At 39.1% G+C, this 27,282-nt stretch overlaps 1 protein-coding gene across 1 annotated transcript in view; it reads left to right on the forward strand.

The window, feature by feature from the left end:
• Nucleotides 1–27,282, forward strand: part of CSMD1 (CUB and Sushi multiple domains 1) — a 1,361,167-nt gene that overhangs the window by 1,176,775 nt on the left and 157,110 nt on the right. The window contains exons 31-37 of the mRNA XM_048497567.1: nucleotides 7,814–7,930; nucleotides 14,417–14,530; nucleotides 15,635–15,730; nucleotides 19,932–20,135; nucleotides 21,418–21,542; nucleotides 25,762–25,858; nucleotides 26,990–27,094. Of these exons, the coding sequence (XP_048353524.1) occupies nucleotides 7,814–7,930; nucleotides 14,417–14,530; nucleotides 15,635–15,730; nucleotides 19,932–20,135; nucleotides 21,418–21,542; nucleotides 25,762–25,858; nucleotides 26,990–27,094 (858 nt within the window). The remainder of the gene's footprint in view (nucleotides 1–7,813; nucleotides 7,931–14,416; nucleotides 14,531–15,634; nucleotides 15,731–19,931; nucleotides 20,136–21,417; nucleotides 21,543–25,761; nucleotides 25,859–26,989; nucleotides 27,095–27,282) is intronic.

The following is a 27,282-nucleotide window of genomic DNA, read 5'->3' on the forward strand; positions in this document are numbered from 1 at the left end:
ATTATCTGAATGTCATGTGGCTTTTGTCAGTCAGTAGCAAACCGCATAATGTGACATAATGTTTTATCATTCTGTAGAGAAGTCAGGAGGCTTAAGGTATTGCCTCTTGAGTTAGCATTGGGTCAAAAGAATTGTGAACAAATCTCTTCTCACATATTGAATTATTGCTGTGACTCCCTTTTACTTTGGAAAGTTGTACCAGAAAGTTGGGAGAACCCCCAAAAGCAAAGGCCTCAGACTCACCTGGGGCCATGTTCGTGGCTGGAACCAGGAACAGTCGGAAGAAAACTGATCCTGCTGGCTCTGTGCTGGCAGTGTGCATCCCAGAAGAGGCAAGGCCTCACAGCCCAGGCAGCAGCAGGCATTTGTGGTGGATCTGGGAAGGGACAGGTCTGCTTGCTAGGCAGACAACACTACCCTTAAATCTCTTAGCTGGGCTTCAGCCAGGCCCTTCCCCTCACTCTGCTCCATCTCCCCCACCCACCCTTGCATCTTGGTTTTAATGTGTTGCATTTTTTTAATTCATTTGCTTCTATTTCTGTTTTTTGTCACAGCTGGGATGACGGTTTGGCCACTGGATGGATCCATTTGTGGGGGAAGGCTGTGCCTACAAGCTCACCTCCCCTCATTTTGGGGACTCCTTTACGGGGTCTTTGTGATGTGGAGCCATTAAGCAACATGCCTGGGTTACCATTAAGTGGCAGAGGAACCACACAGTGACTTGTGCCAATGAAGGAGCCCAGGGCTAGGCATTCCACAGTTCCCGTCCCAGCAATTGAACTGGGGTGGGGGGACATGGGGTGTTTTGGTCAGCAGACAGGTCACCCAATGCTGCATTCATCTCCAGTGCTCCTGACATTGTCTTCTGCAAAGCTGTGGTCTACCTTTCCTTAATCGGCTCTGTGAGGCATGTTGATATGTTCCACCACCCCACTCCCTCCCTTGCCCCTGGGTTTGCAAATAGCATAGGTTGCAGCATGGCAGTTTGAGTGGGAAAAGTACATCAGCAAAAATTGTTCCCTTTCATTGCACAAGTGAAAATATCCTTCCACGCATGAAATCTGCAGCCCAGAGCCAAATTGATATAATTTCTTGATAGATTATTCTACCTTTGTGGAATGTTGTTGATTTACAAGGTTTGTTTGTTTTTGTTTGTTTGCTTGCTTGTTTATAAAGATTGTTCTCCTTGCAAGGACATAGGTAAGGGCGGGTTCCCGGGTTCAAATCTCCCCATTACATGTCCAAAGCTCTGCGTTAGTGTTTTTTTGTATTTTTTTAGTGTTTTTTCAGTTTTTGATCTGCAGGGGGCGCAGTTTTTAGGCTAGCAGCACCAACATTTCAGGGATTTGTTGGGAGACATTCCTGATGATACCACCCAGGTTTGGTTTAGGGGGTCCAAAGTTATGGACTACCAAAGTTATGGACTACCCCCATCCCTCATTATTTCCAATGGGAGCTAATAGAAGATGGGGGCTATACCTTTGAAGGTCCAAATCTTTGGACCCCCTGAACCAAACTTCACCAAACCTGGGTGATATCATCAGGAGAGTCTTCTAAAGATACCCTGAAATGTTGGTGCTGCTAGCTTAACAATTGCACCCCTGACAGCAGGCACCCCTCAAAAATCCCCAGATTCTCCTTTTAAATCCACCCCCTTTGGCATGTATTTAAAGGGAGAATCTCAGGTCCCCAGTTTAAACATTGAAAGGGGCAGGGGAGTCTGCCATCCCTAGCCTCAGAGAGCTGCTTTTATAAGCACTGAAACCTGGGGCGGGGCTTGGGGAGGCGGCCATGCCCCCAGGGGTGGGTGGGAACATGGCCCAGCTCCCCAAAACCCATTCCATAAAAAATCTATACCTACATCACTGTCTCCTTGACCTGGATAGCCAGGCTAGTCTGATCTTGCCTGATCTCAGAAGCTAGGCAGGATTGACCCTGGCAAGTATTTGGATGGGAGACCTCCAAGGAATACCAGGGTCTTGACATGGAGACCTATGGTTTGCAGTGGTCAATCATTCCCTTGATTGTGTTCAATCAAAATTTTTGTGTAAAATCATGGGGATGCCAAAATGTATTCCATATGCAGCTCTTTGCATTGAAATTAGCTAGAGAGAGTTGGAAACTATAGCATGCCTTAGAACATTTAAATATTGGCTATGAATTCACTACAACCTAGATCCCTCTAGCCTCATTTATCAGATGCTTTCTGAATCCAACTTTTCTAATTGGTTAGCCTCTATTGAAAGGAAAATTAGCTCCATTGGTTTACGCATGGATTCATTATATGAGCTTTTATCTATTTTAAATCTCTGTACATTTTAAATGTTTGTATATTATGTAATACTTTATAGGCTGGTTGCCAATAAAGGCCTTAGATTGGGTTGGACATGGAGGCAGACAATGGCAAACCACCTCTTGCACTGCAAACCTCACCAGGGATTGCCATAAGACAGATGTGACTTGGCAGAATGAGTGAATGGATAAATAAATAAATAAAATTGTTCTCTACTGTAAGCCTTTACTTTAAGAAAAACAGTACAGTTGTTTCTTCTATAGTATTGCAGGGCTCCTTAAAGACTGAAGAATGCCTTTCCACACTTTCTTCTCTATTTTCTAAGTTCCTTTCAGGTTTTGCACACAATGTCATGCTCATCAAAATCTTTTCATTGTTGCTGAATCAGCTTTCATACTCATATTAATAGTAATATAAAAATAATGAGATGATGAAAGGGAGGTGATGGTCTGAATACTTTAGCTTAAATAAATATTAATGCTGTTCAAAAATGTCTCATATTTCTCAGCGCTAACGGGTAATTTAATTGTGCCCGCCAACATTTACTTGAAGGTTTTTGATTGATCATTGAATAGTGAAAGGTTAGAAATCAGATATTTTTATTAAGCTACAGATCTTAATGCAGAGCAAGGAACAAAGAACATTATAAGTGCAACATATTAAATAGAATTTGTTGGTGAAAGAGGCTGTACAAGTATTGAATGAAGGGCCACACCTTAGTTAAATTTTACCCAAACAGATCTGTAACAGGCAATCTGAAATTGTGAACATCTCCCCCCTAGCCATTGAATTTTGGATCAATTGAACTTTGAATTGCAATTTCCCAAAAGGGGTCCCTGCTCCATAATCCCTTGTGCTGTAATAGTGGTCTAAAAATATCATCACTCCGTTTTCACAATCCAATTATTGCATCATGCTTCTTAACAGACTTCTAATCTAAATGTAATCGAAATTACCATTCAGGAGAATGTTTTAAGACAACAGACCCATCACGCTTATCAGTAATATCGTATTTTTTTCCCTCATTCACATGCAGTACGGAATAAATATAAAACTCCTACCATGGTCAGTGAGTCAAAGAGAGAAAAATCCTACTCAGTTCCCCAGTAAATGATCAGGAGCATTCATCTTGCATTGTGGGGAGGGCAGGTGGTCCAAAGCAGAATCCAAATAGAGCAGGCACATTGATTTTAAATGTTGCAGATACTAACTAGACTGTAGTGTTAACAGACCACAGGGGTCATCAGCATGGCCTGGCAACTGGTGGAACATGGAGGGTGAGGGAAGTTACAGGCTCTAGAGTTTTTGGTAAGTGCTAGAGTGTTAACCCTGGTGCAATGGCATCACTTCTGTGTCACCCCAGAAATTATGTCATTACATTGGGAATGATGATCATGTCTCCCAATTTCTCCAGCCAGTTTCCTCTCACCATGCAGCCAATTGGTGATGGACAACAAAGTCTGGAGGCAGGAGATCTCCCATCATAACTTGGTCGTGTACAAAGCCATCTCAACCAATACTGTGGGGAGGAAAAGAACTAGCATTGGTGATGCAGCTGTTGCTCTCAGTATTCTAACTTGAAATTATTTAGATCTTAAAGGAGTCCACATTTTAAAAGTCAGTAGAAATACAGTTACATATTGGAAAAAGTCTTCGCTGCAGGAAAAACTCTATGTGGCAAAAATAGATGTCTCATCTCCTTGCTGACAACTCTGTGTCTGTGTTTTGAGAAATTATATCATAAGGAAAAATAAAATATGGTCTTGGAGCCTAAGATGCTATCTCTTTGGCACAGCAGCAGCTCTTCTGATTGAACAACTGCTGGCAGAAAAGGGAACAAATCTCCCGTCTTGATACACACTCCCAATTTGCCCCCCCCCCCCCCCCGCTTACTTCACCTCCAGTGACTGTCAGGAGCAAAATTTTCAGGGGTGCAGAAGTCTACAATAAGAGGTGGCAGATGGAAAGCAGCTTTCTCTGGAATGATTCTCTTAGGATCCAAGACATTTTTTTTCTTTTTCATTTTTTCTGATTATGTTCCTTGAATAACATTGTTTTGGTGTTCAAGTAAGACTGAAAACATGCATATATTTGTTGCCATAGTTAAATTTTACAGCAGTTTTCCAGACAAAGCCATCAGAGGCATATCAACAGGAAAAAAACTGATCTAAATCTACAAGAAAATCAGAGATATATTTGGCCTTGATATACACAATTTTTTCTCCCATCACCTAGCAGTGTTTTGAACATCTGACCAAGCACAGGCTGTGTTGCATCCTACTCAGGCTTCGACATGTCACCAAACTGCCTGTGTTAGGAGTGTGTTATGGCTGATGGTTTTGAAAAGAAAAAAAAAGATCCAGAGGTTTTTCTGTTTTGATGATGAACTGTTTGCTATGGAAAACGTCTGTGAATTATATGTTTAAACCAGGCTAATTTACATTCTTCGTATTGATGGTTGTTAACTTTTTCAATTGAATGTTGTAATTAATGTATGCTGGCATGTAATGAATCTTCAAGGCTGCAGAGGTTAATGGAGGAAATAGCTACCCTATGTCATTTTTCTTCTACATCTTAGAATCTGATGTGTACTGAATATGGAAGTTATCATGGTGAACAGCCGGTGGTAGAATCTGAATTTGTTTAAACTTTGAATTAGTTTAATCGTTCTTCAGAAACTCTCAAAATCAGAAGGCATTGCCACATGTATTAATGGGAATATTTAAATTTGCTCACATTTAACTAACTGTCAATCAGTTACATTGGGTAACTTCATTTTTAGTCAGCTTTGTTTGTTTGGTTTTTTCTCTCATATTGTTTTCTTAAAAAATAATCTCTTTAGCCATTCTGTTTGGAGAAAATTCTCTGATTCATGATCATTTTGATTGCTTGTTTCTGACCCCTTTGGTCAGTTCTGCAAAAGCTTTCTTGAGGTGGGATGACCAAAACTACACCCAGTGTGGATATGCCCAGTATTTATATAATAAGGTTTTGATCTTTGCTGTTTTATTTCAGTTTCATTCCTAATAATCCTAACATTGAATTTTCTTTTTCACTGCCACAACACGGTGAGCAATTTCAACAGGCTTTCTACTGTGACCCCAAGATCTCTTTTCTGAGTAGTGACAGCCAATTTAAACTCCATCAATGTGCAAAGGTCTATTTGAAGTGCATCACTTTGCACTTACATTGAATCTCATCTGTCATTCTATTGCCCAGCCACCCATGTTTTCAAGAGATACTTTTAAGCACCTCACAGGATATGTGGGATTGTACCATGCTAAATAATTGGGTGTCACTTCAAAACCTGGCTATTGCATTGCCCATTCCTTACTCTAAATCACTGATGAATAACTAAGCATTAATAGTCTCCAAACAGATCCCTGGGAAAATCTAATGTTTGTGTAGTTTTATTGCAGATAGGGATGTTACAGAATTTATTGACAACTGTGGTTCTGTTTTAAAATTGTTTCTTTTGTGTAAAAATTTGTTTAATTTAAAGTCATACTTTCTTACTGAGACTCAATACCATAAAACAAGCAAGTAAAAATGGGGCATTTGCCAAAAAAAAATGGCAAGATAAAAATTACATTTTTGACCATGCACAAAAAATGAAAAGAATTGAAAGAAGACATATTTGCATATCCCTAGCTATAAATACTGTCAGTTTAGTCCTGTGCTTAGTAGGCAATTAGAGGATGAAGTTGTGTGGATGTTACAGCGGAAAAAAGGCTGCAGTTTGAAAGCCAAGATGGAGAATAAGCTCCATGTGGGTGTAGTGTATTACTGGAGGAGAGTCATAGTATTAAAACTGAAATAATTATTAATAATTTGCAGAACAGAACAATATGTTTATATGTTTGCCATTGTATAATTTTTTTTAACCTTGGATTTAAATGTATTGGTTTCTTCTCACACTTCTGCCATTTCCTCACCATTTGTTTGTATGAGAGCTGTCTTCATTGTTTACTGTTTTCTTTCATTTATTCTTGTGGAAATGGCTACATGGTTTCTGATATTACTGGAAGTCATAGGTGATATGAAAATAATGAGCAATTCTCTAAGTGTAATTCTCTAAACTGCAAATATTTAGTTGAATTATTCACCATTGCAGTCATGTAATGACATGAATGTTTGGGGGCCATCATCTTCTCAAAGAACATGAGTAGAATTTATTGCAGTTGAAGTCTGTTTTTCCAGTAACCATATGTTTATAAAATCATACAGTTGTGAAATTATTTTAAGCTTCAACTTGGGGATTTGCAAATCCTCCTCTTTTATTTTTGTGTCATCCAAAGAATATAGAACTTTTTTCCTACAAAAAGTGATATGCAATTTTCATGAGGGTAGGATTTTCTGAATTGTAATGTTTCATGATAGTTGCTATGTTGTTTTAGATGCTAGCATTTGTGCACATTGTTCTTCATTTTAAGGGACAGGGGCTTGAGGGACTTATCCAAAGCACATCTATCCATATGCAATAATTATAAAATTTAAAACAAATTGTTTTTAAAAAGAAAACACTGTTAACTGGCGTAAGTGACTTAATTTTAAAGGCTGACTTGCTTGCCAATACACCCAGTGGTTATCCAGATATGATACAGATTCAGAAATGTTAACTTACTATGCATTTCATAGATGTTGTACTATTCCATCTTTTTTCCGTCTGCTGTAGAATGGAGACAAATGTCCGTCATGGCAAGATTTCTTGTACGGACGCTTTTCCTTGAGCCCTGCTTTCACTTACCATTCTCTATACAGCAAGCAATACCACTTCTAGCACAAGTTTTAATTTGCTTTGCAGGCAGATTGGCCAGAGAGCATGGCCTTCCTGCTCTCTTGCATTGCCATGCATGCCTCCTCGCTTGCCCCCCCCTTCCATGTTGCCAGCTCCTTCCTGCTTCTTGAAATGTTCATATTGAGATATCAATATCTCAATATAACAATAACAGAGAGTTGACTTTTCTAAGGAACAGTACAAGCGGAGTCTCCTTTTGACTTCACCTCACCGCTTTCCACTCTACATCTGCCCTCCTCAATGAGTGGGAGGAGTTTTTAAAATTTAATTTCAAAAAAGCCTTTATTTTAAAACAAGCCTCTCTCTTCTCCTGTAGCAGCAGCAGTGTCAGAATGTGTGTGGGAGGGGGAAAGAATATAACAGTAATTTTAAAGCTTTTACAAAGCAAGCAATCTTGGCACCACTGGGTGTTGTCTTATTTTGGTTCTAACTGGAATTTAAAACAAACAAACTATTATCATATGACACTTTGAAGGACAAAGAACAATGGGGTATAAATGTTTTAATTAATTAACTGAATTTTTATTTATTACTTAGAATATTTCTAATTGACTGTCTAGGATACCTTGCTGAAAGGAGACTGCCAATGAAAGTAACACAATACCATTATACTGTTAATTTAAAACAATTAAAATGATTAATAAAATGCCAACAGAATTGTCAGCAACTTTTACATATCCTTCCCCCGCATTAAAAATATATGATTGTTTCTTTTCCTCCAGCTCCCTGTGGAGGCCAGTATACTGGGTCAGATGGAGTGGTTTTATCACCAAATTACCCTCACAATTACACTGCCGGGCAGACTTGTCATTATTCAATTACTGTGCCAACAGAATTTGGTAAGTGTGTGTGTGTTGGTTTTTTTGTCTGATATAGGAGGCTCACTAATTCTTTTACTTTGATATTATCCTCTGTGTAAAAGTTGTTGAGCAAAACCAGTGTTAGAACATAGCTATTTATCAGGATTGTTTTTCAACTTTCTGTTTACTGAGTTTTTTATCCAAAAACATTGCTGAAACTTTAATTAATTGATTTAATTAAAAATACCTCTTTATTCAATGCATTATTATTTATTATTATTTATTAATTTTCATATACCACCCAACCTTAAAAGGGCTTTGAGCGGTGTACAATAAGATGAAAAGGTAAACAACAATATACAGCAATACATAAATATAAATAATACATTAAAAGTATTTAAAACAGCAGCAGTATCCCACATATGTATGGCGGCGCCCGATCCCATGCTCGGGAGGGGACCGACAGAATGCCTAAGATGGTACAATGGATGGTATATAGGGCATCAAGTGGGGGCAGGCAATCCACGGCCAGTCTCCTCAAAGACCCAGTGGAACAACTCAGTTTTACAGGCCCTAAGGAACTCACCAAGGTCCCGCAGGGCCTGAAAAGTTGGAAGAAGAGTGTCCCACCAGGCAGGGACCAGGATCATAAAAGCCCTGGCCCAGGTAGAGGCTAGCCACATCATTGAGAGGCGAGGGACTACCAGTTGGGACATATGGGGTCAGGCGGTCTTGAAGGAATGTGGAATTCATTCTGGTGGTGCCCAGAAGCACAGATAGCTTTGAAAGAGGGTTAGACAGATTTATAGAAGATAGGCCCGTCAGTGGCTACTATACTCTATTCAGGATAAAGATTAACAGAGATTTGTGAATTCATCCACCATTTCCTGGACTGTCTTTGTTTTAGAATGCTCCGCTTGGGTCCTAGTTCCTTGGGGACAGAACTAAGTAGTTCTAGGAACCAAGTGCAGCATTCTAGAACAAAGATGATCTAGGAATGGCAGATGAATTCACAAATCTCCTTTCATCATTATCCTACAAATTCAGTGGCCTGGGTTTGGGACAGGGTGCCATGCTAGATGGACCATTGGCCTCATCCTGCAGGACTGTTCTTATTATGTCAATCATCATTTCATAGTAATCATTCATCAGTTTATTTATGCCTGGTATTCAAGGGCTAAAACAAAAATCTGTTTGGTAGAGACATTAAAACCTGTGTCCAGAATCCAGCGATCGGTGCGACTAGTTCCAAGTACCCAGGGATTCTAAAGAAGTAACCTTGGTGGTCATTTGACAAACCCATTTCAATACTAAAATGACTTTCAAAACAATGTATGGAGAGGTTGGGTGGGAGAGTTGCTGTCAAAAAGAAAAAACAATAGCCTACAAGGCATACCCAAATTGTTCTTTGAATATCAATCTGGGTACTTTTCCAAAATTTGCATATCTATCCAAATTGATTTAAAAATTAGAGGTTTCATTGGTATACCTAACTGATGAGTTAAAGAATATAAATCCTGTCAACAGAATTTCTAAAATAATGAATGACTGCAAATATCACCTCATGTTTTTTCTTAGAGTGTGCTGTGGTCCTTGAGACTCAGCCTCTGCATGCTACATACAAGATCATACTAATAAGAACATAAGAAAATTCATGCAGCATCAGAGTAAATGTCCACCTCATTCAAAAGAGTATTTCCAACAGTGATTACAAACAGGATATGAACGCAATAGCAGCAGCAGCAGCTGGTATCCAAACATATCCTGCTGCTGCAAAGGGTGGTTGCATTGTGTTATCATGTTCTGTAGCTTTATAGAGAACTGTTGCCATGTAGAAGTAACCCCCCCCCCCCCATTCCATATGAGTTGACATTTTCACTGATCACTTTCTTAGAAGGTCACAGACTGTTCGGATACCATTATAGTATTTTTCCTCCAATGTGCTTCACTTTAAAATTTGATCTGATTTGCCATTCTGTTATCCATATATCCTGGCTGGACAAAATTTTATAGTCCCTCACAATCTATTTGGGCTCCCATCATCCTGAATAATTGGATGTGATCTGTAAATGTGATTGTGTCACTGTTCACCTCTGAATACATACCATTTATGAATGTTACACTGATCGCAATATTTTTGAAGATATCCTATTGTTTCCTTTCACTTTTTGTGAGAATTGTCAGTTTAGCTCTACTGTCTACTTCGTGTCATCCAGTTATTTTATGATTGCTAAGATTACCAAAAACTTTGTGGAATTACTGACTGAATTACCTGTGTCTACATATATATTTGCAGGTGGAATTAATTCTAATAGGTCTGTGAGGCGATGCCTCTTTAGTAGAATCCATGCTGATTCTTTCCTAGCAAAGCTTTTTTATTATGTATGCTTAGCAAGTCTAGCTTGAATAATGTTTTGCACCATTTTAGCTAATGATCCTGTAATTTCCCCTCTGGATTCCTTTTTTAAAATTAGCATTATATTGGCTAACTTTCAATCCTCTGATAAAGAAGTATGTTTTTTGTTAGAAGAGTTCTTTCTACTGTGTATGTCATACAGAGCCAGAGACTAGTTTATTCTTTTTACTTCCATATGGCATAGTTTTTCAACAGTCTTTCCCATAAGAATTGACTCAGATATGGACGCTGTTTATTACATTCAGTGGAATGAGAATCCAGATAGAAATCCTTTGCCTTCTATGAGATGTACACAGGACTACTTTTGTGATGGTGCTCTTTGGTACTGATTATGACACCTTCTGGAGGTGCTCTCTCAAAGCCTGATCAACATGTGCTGTCCACCCCACTCAGACAGAAAAAAGGAGTGTGGACCCTCAGAAATGGCCTATTTGGACTCTGCAGAGGGAAGAGAGAATTGGTGGAAATCAGTACAAACGTTCATATGTGTCAGGCTCCCTGTTAGTGAGTTAGAGCCCAGGGTTATCTTGTACAGCTTTTTAAAGAACTCTAGCCAGACCAGGCTCTACCAATCCCAACGGCCCTAAGTGGGCCTGTAGGAAGAATAGGGCCCAGTGCAAATAGATCCTCCCTTAAAGTCTCTGTGGTTTTTCCTTACCCTTCTCCGTTAGCCTCAAAGGGCTATTGTCCTTGGCCCAGTGAGGCTGTCATCCATCCTTCCACCATCCCTTTATTTTTTGCCACACACCCTTTGGCATGGCAGCTGCATGTGAAAATGAATCAAATTGATATTGGTTTACTGTTTTATCCAGTGGCTCCAATTTTTTTTTCACTCAGGGCCACCATTTTTTTCACTCATACCCTTGGCCACCCATTTCCCCAATATTGTACCCCAGTATTAGCAAACTCATTATCTAATTTTTCACGTGCCCCCAAGCACTCTGGCGCTTTTCCCTGGGAGTACACATTTCCCAGGTTGGGAAGCACTGTTATATCCCATTGTTCTCTAATTCAGAAACCACAAGAATGATGGGATCTTTTCTAGCATAAGTATACCTTAATGCGTTCCATTTAGAAAGGGGCATGAGACAAGAAGCCTCAAACAAGTCCAAGACTAATAGTTCAACTACGAGAGATCCCAATAATTAGTACAAATTAACAAGTATGCCTGATGATAACGTGTAAGATCAGGCAAAACCAAATCCTCATTCATTAAAAAGAAATTGCATCCTCTTTTTAAAAAATCCTAGGTGATGAAGAACCCCACACATAAATTTCTGGAACAAACTGTTAATTTTATAAATATATCTACAAGGTTGATGGAAAGAAATTGCACATAAAATATAAATAGCAGATGAGTGAATTAAGATCCTGAGAGATCCTGGTTTGAATCCCCTCCTCTTCAACAGAAGTTTGCTGGGTGACCATGGGGCCAACACATACACTCAGCCTGACCCACCTCATAGGGTTGTTGTAAGAAAATAAATGCGGGGAGAACAATGCTCTAAGCTGTTCGAGTCCAAGCAGGGAAGAAAAGTGTGATATAAATAAACAAATGCAAGTGCATCTTTGAAAAGTTAGTAATTTGTAAAACTCCATGAAGTGCTTTAAGTATGTGCTCTTTATGCTTTTAACCATCCAGATTGAAAAAAGCACTGTGATACATTCAGGGAATTGTTCTTCTTGAAAAGATTGTAGGTAAAATGCCCTTCTGATTAAAATGTCTAAAATTATTCATTTTAGTTCCAATTTGAAAATAAGCATTTTTTTTGTCATGTCAGAATATTCCCCCACTCCCAGCCTCAGTAAATAAAAATTCACAGTAGGAAAATGCAATACTGTCAATGAGGGAATTAACTAGATTATTGCAGATAATATATTTCAGTGATTTGTTGTCTTATCTCCTTAACTATGCTCTGCATCATAGGGATCATTACAATTCTCTTTGCTTGTGAATAAGTTTTTGGAGATTTTAGACTGGAAATAAAATATGAAAAGGAGGTCTCTGTCACATTACCATTCCCCACAGATTAGATGATACTTTGCTGCTCTGTTTTTCTTTCCCCCGCTGCATCGCCAAAAAGATTATAAAACAGACATGAGAAAAAAGCTGGAGCACTGAAGCATTTAAATAAGAAATCACTGAGCATTCAAAATTATTAGAGTCTTGAGTTAGCAATTACAATAAAAGCCTATTGGAATTTTATACATGGGACATATTTATGACATTAAGCCTGTGTTATAAAAAAAATTTTTTTCTTCACCTTGTGGTCAAGAAGACATGTAATTTTACTACATCGCAGTGCTTTAAAAGTTCTTTGACATTCCAGTATATATTGCTTTATTCTTCAGAACCTTTGCTAAGAAAACTGTAGCTGAGCTCACATATATCCCATTCAGCCAAATGGGCTAGGTCAGGGGCCTGCAACCTGCGGCTCTCCAGATGTTCGTGGACTACAAATCCCATCAGCCCCTGCCAGCATAGCCAATTGGCCATGCTGGCAGGGGCTGATGGGAATTGTAGTCCATGCACATCTGAAGAGCCGCAGGTTGCAGACCCCTAAGCTAGGTGACTTGTGGAAGCCAGAATGGATTTTATAATCTATTCAGTTTCTTTCTGTCTTTGCCTATCTTGCTTGCTTTCTTTCTTGCTTACTTGTTTATTCATTCATCCATTCATTAGCCACCTATCTATCTTGTGGAATTCCAGGAGGCTTACAATGAAAATAAAATAATACATAGACCACAATTTAAAATTGCCATTAGTACTACTAATAAATAAAAAACACATTAGTCAAATGCAGATAAAACTGTCTTCAGCTGCCTCCTAAAGAGCAAATATGAGAGGGATCAGTGCACCTCCCTAGGGAGGTTGTCCAATAATTGTGGAGCTACCACTAAAAATGCCCACCAGAAGAAATCCTTTGGTCGATTGGACAGTTAGGAGGGACTGTACCCATGATCTTATTTGGGCAGGAACATATGGGAGAAGATGGTTCTTCAAATATTCTGGTCCCAAGCCATTTAAGGCATTACAGGGCAAAACTGACAACTTTAACTGGGGTTGGGAGCAGGTCAGAAGCTATCAACCTGCTCTAGCACCTTCCTCAACAATTGAAAAATGCAGAGTGGCCAGAAGGTCTCCAACAGGATAGAGTTTGTGATTTTCCCTCCCAGAACAGATCAAATAACTGCCTACTTGATAATGGTCAGAATAAAGTCATGCTCTCTAGACTTTATCATTCCACTGAAAATGAACATGAACCATTCCTCCACAAATCTATACGAGGTTCAATTAACTACCAGTATTAGATCTTGAGTGGTATTTGAATTTTAAAACTTTTATAATCTTATAATACTATTCTTTCAGAACTGGTATATTTGTGGGTGTTTTTTTCATTTTTTCACTATGTGAAGTTTAGCAGACCAAAACTTGTGAACAACTACAAAAATATTAATGACATCAGCTTTATTAGCATGACTCCTCATTACATGCTGTCCATCTGCTAGTTAATATCACCAAATCTGCCTGCTTTTAACTTGCTCAACTGGAGCAGACTGGGAATAGAGCTGGAGAAGACTGGATTGACAGGATCTTTTTCTATATTTAAAGAGAGATAGATTTGTGTTCATCATATATATCAACGCTCTTGTGTAGGGTTGCCAACTCTGGGTAGGAAATTTTATTAAAAATTTGGGGGGAGCCAGGGGATGGCAAGGTTTGGGGTACAGGAGGGACACCTGCAGGTTATAATGCCATATATTTCTTTTGTGTGGAATCTACCTTGGACCAGGCATAGAGGCATAGATCCAAGGGGGGGCGATGCACCGAGCGCATGCCCCTGTGGGGGTGTGGCGAGGGAGTTGCGGGACGGGGGCGGAGGATGCACCAGTGCACTGGGCACTTTTCCCCCTTGATACGCCTCTGACCAGGCATTCAAGGAAACACAAAACCAAGCCTATTTAACCATTACAAATAAGTAAATCTAATACATTGGCTGTTGTAAGTTTTCCAGGCTTTTTGGCAGTTGATTCCAGCCATGACAGCCTTCATCAAATCTCATTTATCTTATTTTATGCTTCATAAATGCTTTTGTTGTGTTTTACAGTTGTTTTTGGACAGTTTGCCTATTTCCAGACAGCATTAAATGACGTGGTAGAATTATTTGATGGAGAACATCCCCAGGCCAGGCTTCTGAGTTCACTTTCTGGATCTCACTCAGGTAAATGTGCTGCAGAAAGAGACGCTAACCTGTCCCTATGTAGGAAGCTTGGATTTATTATAGTTCATAACCCTGAATCTACAGGGTAGACTTATATTCCATATATTCCAGTTTGATCATCGGACTGAAAGTAATGATTTCAGCGGAGTACACATTTTGATTTACACTTTAAAGAAACCATACCTCTTGCTGTGCTTTTCAACACTTCCCTGCCCCACGCCTGTTTACTTCTTTCCCCCTCTAGATTCTTCACATAGATGATTCTAGCTGGTCAGAGATTAGGAAGCAAATGTAATAATTTGGAAGCATGTAATAATGTCCTTGAGGACAATTGAGACAGAAAAAGGTGCTTCCCGAAGCCGTTGTTTAGTTAATTTTAGCCACTCTGGATTCATAAGAGTCCAGCAGATAAGCTCATAGAAGGAGTTGGTGGAACAAATATTTCTTCACTTTATCCTTACCTAAGCAGCCTGCTGTTTTCTTTGGAAATCCATTGGAGGATCTGGAAGCCCTTACAAATAAGATTTTACCATGATATGAAGTGCCACAGCAGCAAAGGGGTAATCAGATAAAATCAGGTCCTCTTTCCTCTTCTAGTGGCTGCTTCATCAACAGTAAAGGAAGGGAGAGGCAATTTTACCTGATTCCCCTCATCACTGCAGTGCCTGTGAAGTGGTATGTTTTGTTAGCAAGTCTCCTGTCCTTCAGAGAGGATTTTTAGGACGAACAGCAGGCTACTTGGAGAATGCAGGAGAATATCCTCTTTGCCTCCATGATCTTCTCTGCTGGATTCATACTGTGGATCCATCTGATTTGGCTGTGTGATGTTTCTAAATCCAAATGCACATCAGATGAAAATGTAAACAAAACTGGTGATTTTTCAAAGTAGTGCCAACAAAACATCAAAAGACATTTTTAAACATTGTGGAAAATCTCTAAAATGGTGTATATTATCAGCAATCGTTATGTATATTTGTATTAGTCTGCAGGCATCAACCGATAAAGTCAGCAATAGCTAATTTTGTACACCTCCCATATTTCAGTAGTTCCTACTTCTGCGTGCATGTATGTCTCTTCATTTTTCTTTTTAATTCTAAATTATAGGTGAGACCTTGCCTTTAGCCACGTCAAATCAGATTCTATTGCGGTTCAGCACCAAAAGTGGAGCATCTGCCAGAGGCTTTCATTTTGTCTATCAAGGTATTTTTCCTAGATTTTGCTTCGCTGTATACATGGCACTGCCCCTAAACATAATTATTTCAGGGAGTGGTGGGAAACGCAGTAGCATTACAAAGTTTTTGAAGGAGGCATGACTCCAGTGCCGGCATAAATACCACTGGAAAAAGCATAAGGAGCTTTTACTATGGCTCCAAGGCACTTATGCTGGGAGCCCCGAAGCAACACAACACCAGGGTGGCAGCTGAATACTCCTCTGGCACGGAAGGTCCTGCTGGTGCCAAAGGGGGCGTTCCTGGTATGGAGCTGGCATAAGTCAGTTTCCTAAGCCCTGTTAATCTGTGAATGCTCTCATTTTCTGACACAAATGTATGCCAACAAAAACCACTGCGCTGTTTCAAAAATGTTGGGGGAGTGTCACTGTTGGGTTGATGGTGGTGCAGTTGTGCCGTGTCTGTGCCTTCCCCAGCACTTCTACTTCCCCCTCAGGATTGCTCTGTTAGTCTCCCAAGTTACCATGCAGCCTGGTATCTCTTTCAAACGGTTTTTAAGTTGGGGGCCATATTCCTCATCTGCAGCATTCACATGACATAAATTATTGTATAGAAGGAAATTGCTCTAGTATGCAAAAACCTCTCCTCTCGAGGCTCTACCACCATATCTCCAGGAATCTCCCAACAGGCAGCCCTAAGGGGGAATTGATCTGTGTAACTGGGAGATCTGTTATGATTCCAGGAGATCTTCAAGCCCTCCCTTGAGGTTGGGAACCCCTAGAAGGAGTGAAGGAAGGAGGAAAAAGTGAGAGTCCATGGGAGCGTTCAGGAAAGGGAAATAGGAAGTAATGGGGGTGAGGAAAATAATATTTTGTCCACAAGTTTTTGCAGGTTCTCACATCTATGTTTATATATGGCAGTGGTGGCGAACCTATGGCACTCCAGATGTTCATGAACTACAATTCCCAATTGGCCGTTCTGGCAGGGGCTGATGGGAATTGTAGTCCATGAACATCTGGAGTGCCATAGGTTCGCCACCACGGATATATGGCATGGCAGAATTTCCACATTATTTATTATTAGATTTATGCGCCACCCTTCCTTAAAGATTCAGGGTGATTTCCATCATCCTATAAAAATGTTATGCCTACAAAATGATAACATTAGCAGTTCTTTTGTGTGAATTAGTATTTTAAGAATTACTGCGTCTGTATAAATGGTGAACAACATCATTGCCTGAGGCTAAAAACAAAGTTCCGATGGTTCTTTTATTACACTTGGAAATATGGATAATGTTTATCCATGTGCAGATGGGAGTATCTTAATTTTGATTTATCCTCCCTTAGTTCCAGGTTACTGCAACGTCTAATTGTCAATGAAAATTTTGGAAAACAAGTGACTTTTAAACTATTCATGGAAACATCGTTCCGTAATGGGTGGGTGGGGATTTATGGTTTGAGGTAGAACAAATATGTTCAGTGTGTGTTTTATTGTTTGTTAGTTTGAGGAAGGACTGTTGGGCAATCAGATTATTTTTTACGTGCGGGCAGGGATTGAATTTGAGAAATAGGGAATGCTATTCTCAGCATAACAGAATGCATCACGCAAGTTAAACCTTTTTCATCTCAAGAACCTTGGAGCTATTCAAGTTTCCATTTTTGGAAGATGAATGCAGCTGGCTCTGTAGTTGTTAAAAGATTTAGCCGGGGCTGTGTGGTTTGTGGCATTTAATTAGATTTAATAAATATGCTTCCATGATTTGGGGATTTTCAATCTTCTTGTGAAATATCGGAAGAGATTTCCCCAGACTGCCTGCCTGCTAATGTTAAAATGCCTCTGAGAGCGCCATCCACATTCTGAATGAATACTCTAATCTGGCCTGCAAAGTCAATCATTTTATTTATCGCCCGCTATTCCAGATTGACCTTATTCCATGTTCACTTTTCCACTAGGCTGATTTCTATTTTGTTTCATAGTACTAAAAGATGAAGAATAATTACTATAGAAGATGCAATTTCTCTCTGATGCCATCGGAAAAGCCTAACTTGTCAACATTATAGTTTAGAATTAGACTGAGGATTAGTAAGGAAAAGGAGCACCATGGATGGCATGATTGTATATTCTGATCACAGCTAGTACATGATCAGATTTGTAGCTTTGGATTTGATATAATAGGTTTTTTCCAGTGCTATTTACTCAACTGTATATTTCTTCTTGTCTCATATAAGCCCCTTTTCCTTTTATTCTGATGATCACATTTCTTTATATTTTATATTTCACATGATATAGGATAATTAACAGTAGCTATGTTGCTACTAAAATCCAGTTTAGTTTTTTATTCTTTTTTTCCTGTGAACCTGTCTGATAATTATTGTAATAATTGTTTATTTATGTCAGATGTTGTGATGTTTGGATGCTTTAAATGTGGCATTATGGTATCGTGTGTTATTTTGTATGATTATATTAATCTAAACAAAGTTGGATTAAAAAGTGAATTGCGTCTTTATTAATTCAGTTGTTCATAAAATGTCAAGAACAAGCCCAGTGCAACTTGCATAGGTGTGCACAGTGTGCCAGAAGGTACTGGTTGTTGTGGGCTTTCCAGGCTCTGTGGCTGTTGTGGCCAACCTTAGACCTGCAGCAGTGCGGAAGGTGAAAGAATGGCCTTGTCCTGGAATGCTGCTCTGTCAGACTTGGCAGGACAGTGCCCTGAAAGGAGTCTGTTTGAATTCAGAAACTCCATATTGGGATTGTATCTGACCTTGTGAGCAAGAATGCCTCCAGGACTTCCCCCCTCACACACACACCCAACCTCATGCCTGGCACATACTCAGGAAATAACATTTGAATATGAACAACAACACACCTGGGTGAGACCAGTTCTCTTTTGTCTATGTTTATTAACCTTTCCTGTGACTCATCGCCCTTGTGACCATCTAGGTTGCAACACCCATTAAGGGTCATTACCTGTTATGTCCAATAGTCAGCAAAACCCATTAAGGTAATGGGTCAGCCATCAGGTCAAATGGTCTGACACTCAAGACCATTACCTCACTTTGGAACATCAGGAAAAATCCTTTCTGAAAAGGATTTCATTTGCCCAATACATGCTTTTCCCTATAAAAGCATGTCTCAGATCCCAGTCAGTTCTTCAATATTTATATATATATATATATATGAGATTGCTGAACTGGAGTTCAGTTAGAATCTGCCAGGGATATAGAATTCTAATCTCACTACGGATGCTTCTGCATCTAAGCATTTTTCCTAATTAGATTTGCATTGTACCTTGCATCCTGATTCCCCTCTTTGTATCACTTCTCCTTACCCGCTGACTGGGATATCAAGGCTCTGGGATTTTCTTTCTTACTTTGATGACGGGAGCTTTGTGCCTTGAGAGCTTATACTATATAAATCTTTCTGGTCTTTAAGGGGCTGCAGGAATCAAATCTTGCTCTTCTATTGCAGACCAACACAACTGCCCACTTGAAACTGTTAAGAACAAGAACCAACCTAAAAGAGTTCAGTCCATTCAGAGTGGATGAGAATATCTGACAACTGTAGACAGAAGGACAGAGCTGGATAAACATCATGCTCCTTGATTAGATTTTACTTCCTTTTTATCCTGCTCTCCAATATGGGGTAGTTCTCAAATACTCTGAAGGAGCTGGGCTCTCTTTGATTGATTACTGTTTCTAACTAGCATCTCTTTAGAAGTATCCCAACTTTCGATTGCTTATAACTTTAGATATAAATATATCTCCCATGTCAGTATACTCAATGCTTCTAGTGGAATAAATTATGTTAGCTTTTAAAATGCCACTGGACTTCAGTTTAATCTTTGCTGCAACATGCTAGCATGGCTGCCCCTCTAGTGATATATTAGAGTGGCAGTCAAGAATGCTTAACTCCAAGATGGGCTTAATCAAGTCAGTCAGGGTGCTTTGTGGCAAGGGGAATGTTGCTTGTGGTCTCAGTCTGTCATGTTTGTCTGCATAATTTCCAATTGTCAAAGCAGTTATTTGAAAAGTAGATTGATGGATCATGAAATGACTCCTTCGAAGCAAATGATTTGAGTTTAGCCCTGATTGGTAGAATGCTTTTAGCCAACTAATTAACTTTAAGTAATACACAGGAACACAGAGCAGAGTAGATACCATTTAAAAGTAAATCCTCTGTGGTATGGGGATGGCGTTTCTCATACTGCATTTCTTTTTTACCTTTTTGTACAGCTGTGCCACGCACAAGTGATACACAGTGCAGCTCTGTCCCAGAGCCCAGATATGGAAGGAGGATTGGCTCTGAATTCTCAGCAGGTTCTGTAGTCCGCTTTGAATGTAGTCCCGGCTATCTTCTGCAAGGCTCCAAAGCTATCCGCTGCCAGTCAGTGCCCAATGCTTTAGCCCAGTGGAATGACACTGTGCCAAGCTGTGTGGGTAAGGCTTATTATATGTATGTTATTTGTTTATCAGTTGGCTTTCAAGTGCACTTCTTCTTTCACTGGGTCATATTTAACATTTATATTTATTCTCCATTGATTAATACTGGCCATGTCTAATTTTTTTTAATTGTCATTTCTAAAGTAATTGCGTACCAGCTAGTTGGTAGGCAATATAGTGTTTCACGTAATAACCTATTAGATTAAAAAGGTTGATGCATGTTTTGCTGAATATTTTTTATCAGCGTGACAGCCTCTAAAATCATAATACAGAACCTAACATCAACCTCAGGAAATCCCCCTTACGTTAATTAATTGAGCTCTTCCTGAAGCGTAATTTATAGCAGATTTATAACTGGTAACAATTTGAAAATTGTTGACTGAGGAACTGTTCTATTGTAACATGACCTAAAATGACTGTGTCTGTTCCAACTAAACTGGCTACATTTTTATGTCTCCTCTGGTTCAATTATGGTTATCACTTTGAATCTTTTTCTTTTTTTTTTAACCTATTCAGTGTCCCGCCCACCTTGCCTTCTCCCTGGACTTACATATAACCATTATTTATAATATTGAGAAGGATCATGTACCTTTCGGGAGAAGAAAATAAGATTTCAAGAATTTGAAATATAATTATATTAATTTTACTTCTGTATGCACAGCTGCTTACATATTGTTATAGTAACAAGAAAGTTATATTTCCAAAGGGGATACAACTACTTCTGAACTGAGTCACACCAAACATGAAACCCCTTAAGGGAGCTAGGAAGAACCAATCCTCTTACTAATTGGGATATCTAATTTGAAGATAGTTAATTAGGAATGTAGCTGTTTTGTGTGAATAGCAGTGTCACCCCTAAGCAGAGTCACATCTTTCTAATTCTACTGAATTCAGTCCACACAGAAGGTGGCACCATGGGATTTTAAAGCAAGTGTTGTCAGCTTACCTCTGTGAAATCATGACATAGAATTGCAGGACTGGTTCTATTGGCTCCATGGCTCATTTCCTATCTATAATAGACTCTGCAGACCTTTTTTTCTATGTTTATCTACACTATTCCCCAGTCCATTATCAAAAATATGGTGTTTATCATTGCCAGAAGAAAGAATTGTTTACTGTATATATTGGTATTTGTATATTTACATGCTTTCTTCAAAAGCAAATACTATGTTTCAGTTGTAATTCGAATGATAAAAGTCAGATTCTGTTTTTTAAAGTATTTCTGTTTAATGAACATGTTTTTGACTTTGTTGTTATCTCTAATGGAATTTTCTTCCAGTGCCGTGCAGTCGAAATTTCACGGAACGGAGGGGGACTATATTGTCTCCAGGCTACCCAGAACCGTATGGTAACAGCTTGAATTGTGTGTGGAAAATCACAGTGTCTGAGGGATCAGGTATTCAGGCAAGTCCATATTTTGCCAACTGTGAAATATTAACTGCTTCACCAGGAGAGTGTTCATAGTGTTGCAGCGTTTATCCCATGAAAGCTTATGCAACTATAAATCTTGCAGTTAGCAAAGTCACAAGATCCCTTTTTTTTAACTTAAGAATCAGAATTGATACTTGTTGATCAAGAATATTTATTTAGCACAGTTAAGTAAAACAGTGTTGTTGTCTACCTGCAAGTAAAAACATAACTGTCTGGTGCATTTCAATGTGTTTAGTTAATGAAAGACAAAAGGAATTAAAAAAATTGTGAAGGGAATAGAATATTTATAGAGTTTTTTTTCTCTTATTCATGTTTATATTTTAATGTGTCAGAAGAAAATAGGCTGAGCAAGAAGCTACATTCTCATTGGAGCTCATCAATGTATGTAACTGTTATATAAACATTGTGGTGGGTAGTAGTAGTAGAAGAAGAAGAAGAAGAGCTCAGACACCTTTTTTGGTGTCCTCTGGATGTCTTATTTGTGCTGTGCAGAATGGACCTTAGAAAGGATAAGCATATCCTCTCGAGCACACAGGATTTATTCATTATTTTCAGTTGGTCTCCAACCCCAATTTGTCATACCAGTCTATCTGAAATTTCAAACAATTCCCACTGATAGTTGAGCCTTTTTTCTAACGAGGATGAATACGCTTCTTCAACCATTCTGAGGGCATCTATATGAAGATCGCATTCTAGGATAGATAATGCAGATATGTGCAGAGAGAGTTTGATCATATGATCTTATTTTGCCAATGGTATGATCAAAATAGAGTGAAAGGGCTGGATTCAGTCCTGAAAAATTTAGCATCTATTGATAAAATTAAATTTGTACCATTTTTATCAAAGGATAAGGATCTGAAAATTACTTTAGCAATAGCAAAATTCTTTTCAGTGGTCATCATGTGGAAGGAAAAGATGAACTTTTTGTGCTGCTTAAAAAAATTTATAGGGGTAGTAATGCATTTTAGAAATAAAGTAGAATTTAAAATGGCACCACATACATATAATAGTAGTAATCATAAAGAAAAAATAAAAATAATTTAGTATTGCCTGACTTGAGACCTTAAATCAGATGAGTTGAGCATTAAAGGAAGTTTAGAAAATATCTCTCAAAATGTCAGTTCTTTAAATATATTTCTTCAGTCAAGCCATATGTAACATTTTCACCCTACCTGATAACAAGTGAAAGTGAAGATTATGCCAATGTAACATATATACTGTTTGATTCTCTAAATAATTCTACTCAACTAAATATAGTTTTAAAACTTACATCCTGATAAGTTAATAGTTTCTGATTTTCAGGAAAATACATGATAGGAAACAACACCTTAAAACAAAGAGTGCATAAGAGCTGAGTATCATTTTTCTTATCCAAATGTGAACATGCCATGAGAGATAACCAGTGGTTCAACGATGAAAGACACAGCATGAAAATAGAGTGTTGTTCTCAACTTTTCTTCCAAGTCCTGGAGTAATGCAAGATGAGACAGAGCTGTGCACATCCTGAGTTTGGCCCAGTTTGGGAAAGTTTCCTAGCCAAGCTGAGCTGAACCTTAGACAGTAGCTCAGAGGCGGAGCTACCAGGAGGCGGGAGGGTGTGCATTGCCTAGGGGTGGAAAATCGCCTATTGCCCCCCCTTCAGCGCCCTCCACAGCTCCCCCACCCCTCCACACTTACCTTAGTTCAGTCTGAAAGTGAAAAGCGGCCTGTTCACTTGAGGCTGAAAACAGCCTGGTGGGAACTACACTTCCCCAAGTCTCCTGGGAAGTGTTGTTCCCACCAGGTCGTTTTCAGCCTCAAGTGAACAGGCCGCTTTTTCCAGCCTGCATTTTCAGACTGAACTAAGGTAAGTGTGTGTGGGGGGGGGGCAAGGCAGGGGGGTGGAAAACGCAGAGTGTGCACTGGGTGCAGTATGGTCCAGCTACGCCTCTGCAGTAGCTGAGCAACATTTACATAGACAAGAGGATTTGTGCCTCTGGAGTGCATCTTTCTTGCTTCCCCCTTCCCTCAGCGTTTTGAGCTACAGTACAGAGGGGAGGCAAGGAAGAGTTGCAGTGGATAAGGATCTCTCTAAGCTTTTTGAGCAGCTCATGCAAGTGCTAATAACCCTACACTCTCCCCTTGTAAAAGTGGAAGTGCTTTTTGACAATAGTGAAAATGAAACAGCATTGAAAAGTCTTTGGGCCTTTCTGCACAAACCAAATAAAACATTTTGAGGCAGGATATAAAATATTTCCTCCATGGATTTCCGCATGGTTTTTAGCCTAAAATGTTTTATTTCCTGCCTTAAATTGTTTAATTTGCATGCTGTACCTTAGCAATTCTTTTTTGAAAACTTTTTGAAAATATTTTCACTTGCTGTGCAGTCTCTTTAAACCATTTCCCATGCCTCTCTGCAGTCCCTGGACTTCATCATCGCTGCCATTGACTGAGCTCTCACTGACTGTCTGGCACTTCATTTCCGTCAGTTTTTTTTTTAAAAAAAACTTTCAGGGGAGTCATGTCAATGTAATTGTATAGACATGACCCCTAGAGAATCACAGCGTGAGTTTTGAAAGCTTCATAGCTACAAATCTAAGAATTTTTTAAAAATGGAATGACCACAAAATGGCGGCCAGGAAGTGTTTTTGAGGAGGTGAATGCGGACAAACAGGTTTAAAAAAAAACATTTGCAAAACATTTTCAGGGGCTTGTGCAAAAAGGGTCATTATGACTGTTACCGGAAGACTGCAATATCTTGATGTTTTTATTTTATACATGAGGCTCTAGGGATACATCCAACCTCTTGTCCAAACGTTTCACAATCTTTCCCTTGTTATTCTTTCACTTACAACAACCATGAACCTGATATAAATTAAAGTAAATGACTTGGCCAAGATCAGTACATACTGGGGTACATACTGGGGTACAAGATCAGAACATACTATTTTGCACTTCATTCAACAGATGTCTCGCCAGCATACCCATCACATTTTTCACATTCATTATAATGTTTACCATGTGGATACACGTTTGGTACAAATAAGGGCCTCCACTGAAGTCTTTAGTCCAACCTGTTTTATAACTAATTTATCCACATCAAAATCTAACCTCTTGTGCCCTATATGAAAAAGTAACGATTACCATCAGTTATCAAAAGTCATATTCTTTATTTTTTATTAAGGTGCTGTTTTCTTCAACCAAAGCAAGCTTGCTGGACACACATTTAATCAAATCCAGCACTTTTGTACTGGTGTAGAATGCCTCTAACCACAAAGACTGCTTGTTTCTTTCCCTTGAGAAAACCCATTCCCAAGAATGTGTGGCTTAGACTGACTTCCATTGGGCTGCTCACACAGCATACTAGACCACTGTATATCAATAAAAGCACAAACTGGGGTTTAGACGATGCTTTTTTGCCATTCAAATGGATATTTATGAATGCTTTGATTGTATCTTCAAAAAGTGTTGTTCTTGCTCAATTTTTTCTCTTCTCTTCATTGCTTCTTGAGATTCCTTTCCTCCTTGCTAATCATTGTATGCACCTCCATATCTAACTTAAGCGTCATGTTCTCCAGTGTCACATACTAAAAACAGTTTCTGGATTTAATTGTTTTAGATGGAAAACTACATGTTTGAATGCTCTCCACAATTACAAAAAAAATCTTTCCATGCAAAAATATATATGGGGAAGGATTGTAGCCTAGTCTTCTCTCTTTCATTCTAGTTTGAGATGTGCAAAAAGTTGTGTGTATATGTTTTGGAAAACTATTTTAACTCCCATCTTCAGTCTGAAGTGGCATAGTACAGAAACAAATGCAGCATATAACAGTGTAATTCTATCAGAGTTACTCCAACCTAAGCTAATGGATTTTAGACAGCAAAAATCCTTCATTGTATTATAGTTCAGGTCAAAGAAACTTATCCGTCACTTTTATCAATGTGTAAATGATAAAATCAGCATCAAGTTACATAAGCTTGGGTTCTTCCCTTCTTTTTGACACTTTGAAACAAATAAACAGTTCTTTTTCTATCCTTAGATGGTGCCTTTTCTTAAGTCACTTTGAAAATTAAAATGTAAACAGTATTATGAAGTCAGAATATATGTAGTCTACTACTACATTTGTTGCCAAGGTCATTTTTTTGTCTTTCCTGGCACTGACTTGCAATTATATATCTGTTTAATGAACACACAACGGCCTTGTTTTCACAGATCCAGGTAATAAGCTTTGGCACTGAACATAACTGGGACTCTCTTGAAATTTATGATGGCGGTGACATGACAGCACCAAGGCTTGGGAGCTTTTCAGGTATGTATATAGTTGCCTCTAATGACCAGAACACAGTATAATATAATTGAAGCTTCAGTTTTCTACAAGTGTCAGAGCCAAATTAAACTTGGGTTTTGACTTGCTGAGGTGGAGTTATGAGAAGGCTCCACGCCCAGTCACCCATGCCAAGCAAGTTCGCATTCCCAATGTGAGAGAGAAGACAAAGGGAAACACCCAGCTGAGCCTTGAATACAAATGCTATGTTTATTGAATCACTTGAGAGACTCAAAATAGCCTACTATGCTGAGGCTGCCTCATCACTCTCTCTCAGGCACATCAGTTACACACTCACATGCCAAAAGCCTTTCATTGCAGCTGCTGGAAGTTCAAATTGGAGGGTTGAAAGGAAGTCGTGAAATGGACTCCTTGTTCTGCTCTTAGCCCTTTAATACCCTAAGCTGTAAGAACAAAAAAACCCTCACATGGTGGTTGCTGCTGGCTTTCCAGGATAATATTAAAGCACTTCCCATTTGAATATGGCTGTTGGAGAAAGTTCTTACAACTCCCAAAGCCCAGTCATAGCACCTTGCAGAAGGCAAAAACAATCCCAGATACCCTAGAGGTCCCTGCACCTCCTACCTTCACTCTGTCACCTCATTTGCAGTTGGTGAATAACCCATTACAATCAGATGGTTAAGTTGAGGAAGTCAGGGCCTTGGCTCTGATGGACCATGTAGAAAAGTCCAAGAAAAAATTGAGGCGAACTCTGGACTGCCTCCCACGCCTTCTGTGTTCTAACATCCCTTTGATATCCATATCCTCCTGGCCTGTGTATGATCCCCAATGGGGTGCTGCAGACCAACAACAAATGTGATTCATTCTATAGGTATGAGAACTGCAGCCCTTGACTCTGAGGAAAATATCCCAACTGAACTCAGTGAGATTTTTTATGGAGAAATATATGAAGGAACAGACTGTACAGCTCTTGTTATGTCTTGTTGATTATCTGTTAATAGTGTTAGTATAAGGGCTGAAGTCCTAGATATGCTTATGTTATTGTCACTGTAATATAGCATATGCTTTGTTTGGGGAACAATTTAAATGTGTCCTTTTGAAGTGACTATGCTGCAAAGATCGTATGATAAACTGGATCTTTCCTGTGCGGGGCAGGTACCACAGTGCCAGCATTATTGAACAGTACCTCCAATCAACTTTATCTGCACTTTCATTCTGATATAAGTGTGGCAGCTGCTGGTTTTCACCTGGAATACAAAAGTAAGGGGTTTTTTTGTTTGTTTTTACATAATGCCTATTGTCACTTTGTGAAACATATGGTGCCTGGTGAACTGAGCTTTTAAAACTGGGGCCCCTTATTTACAGAATGCCTCTCTACAAAAATTTATGGTCTTTTGGCATCAGATTTAAAGTTATTCTGTTTCTGCTGCCAATCCCTGTTATAATTT

The sequence above is a fragment of the Sphaerodactylus townsendi genome, linkage group LG01, assembly GCF_021028975.2.
Source record: "Sphaerodactylus townsendi isolate TG3544 linkage group LG01, MPM_Stown_v2.3, whole genome shotgun sequence".
Taxonomy (NCBI): domain Eukaryota; kingdom Metazoa; phylum Chordata; class Lepidosauria; order Squamata; family Sphaerodactylidae; genus Sphaerodactylus; species Sphaerodactylus townsendi.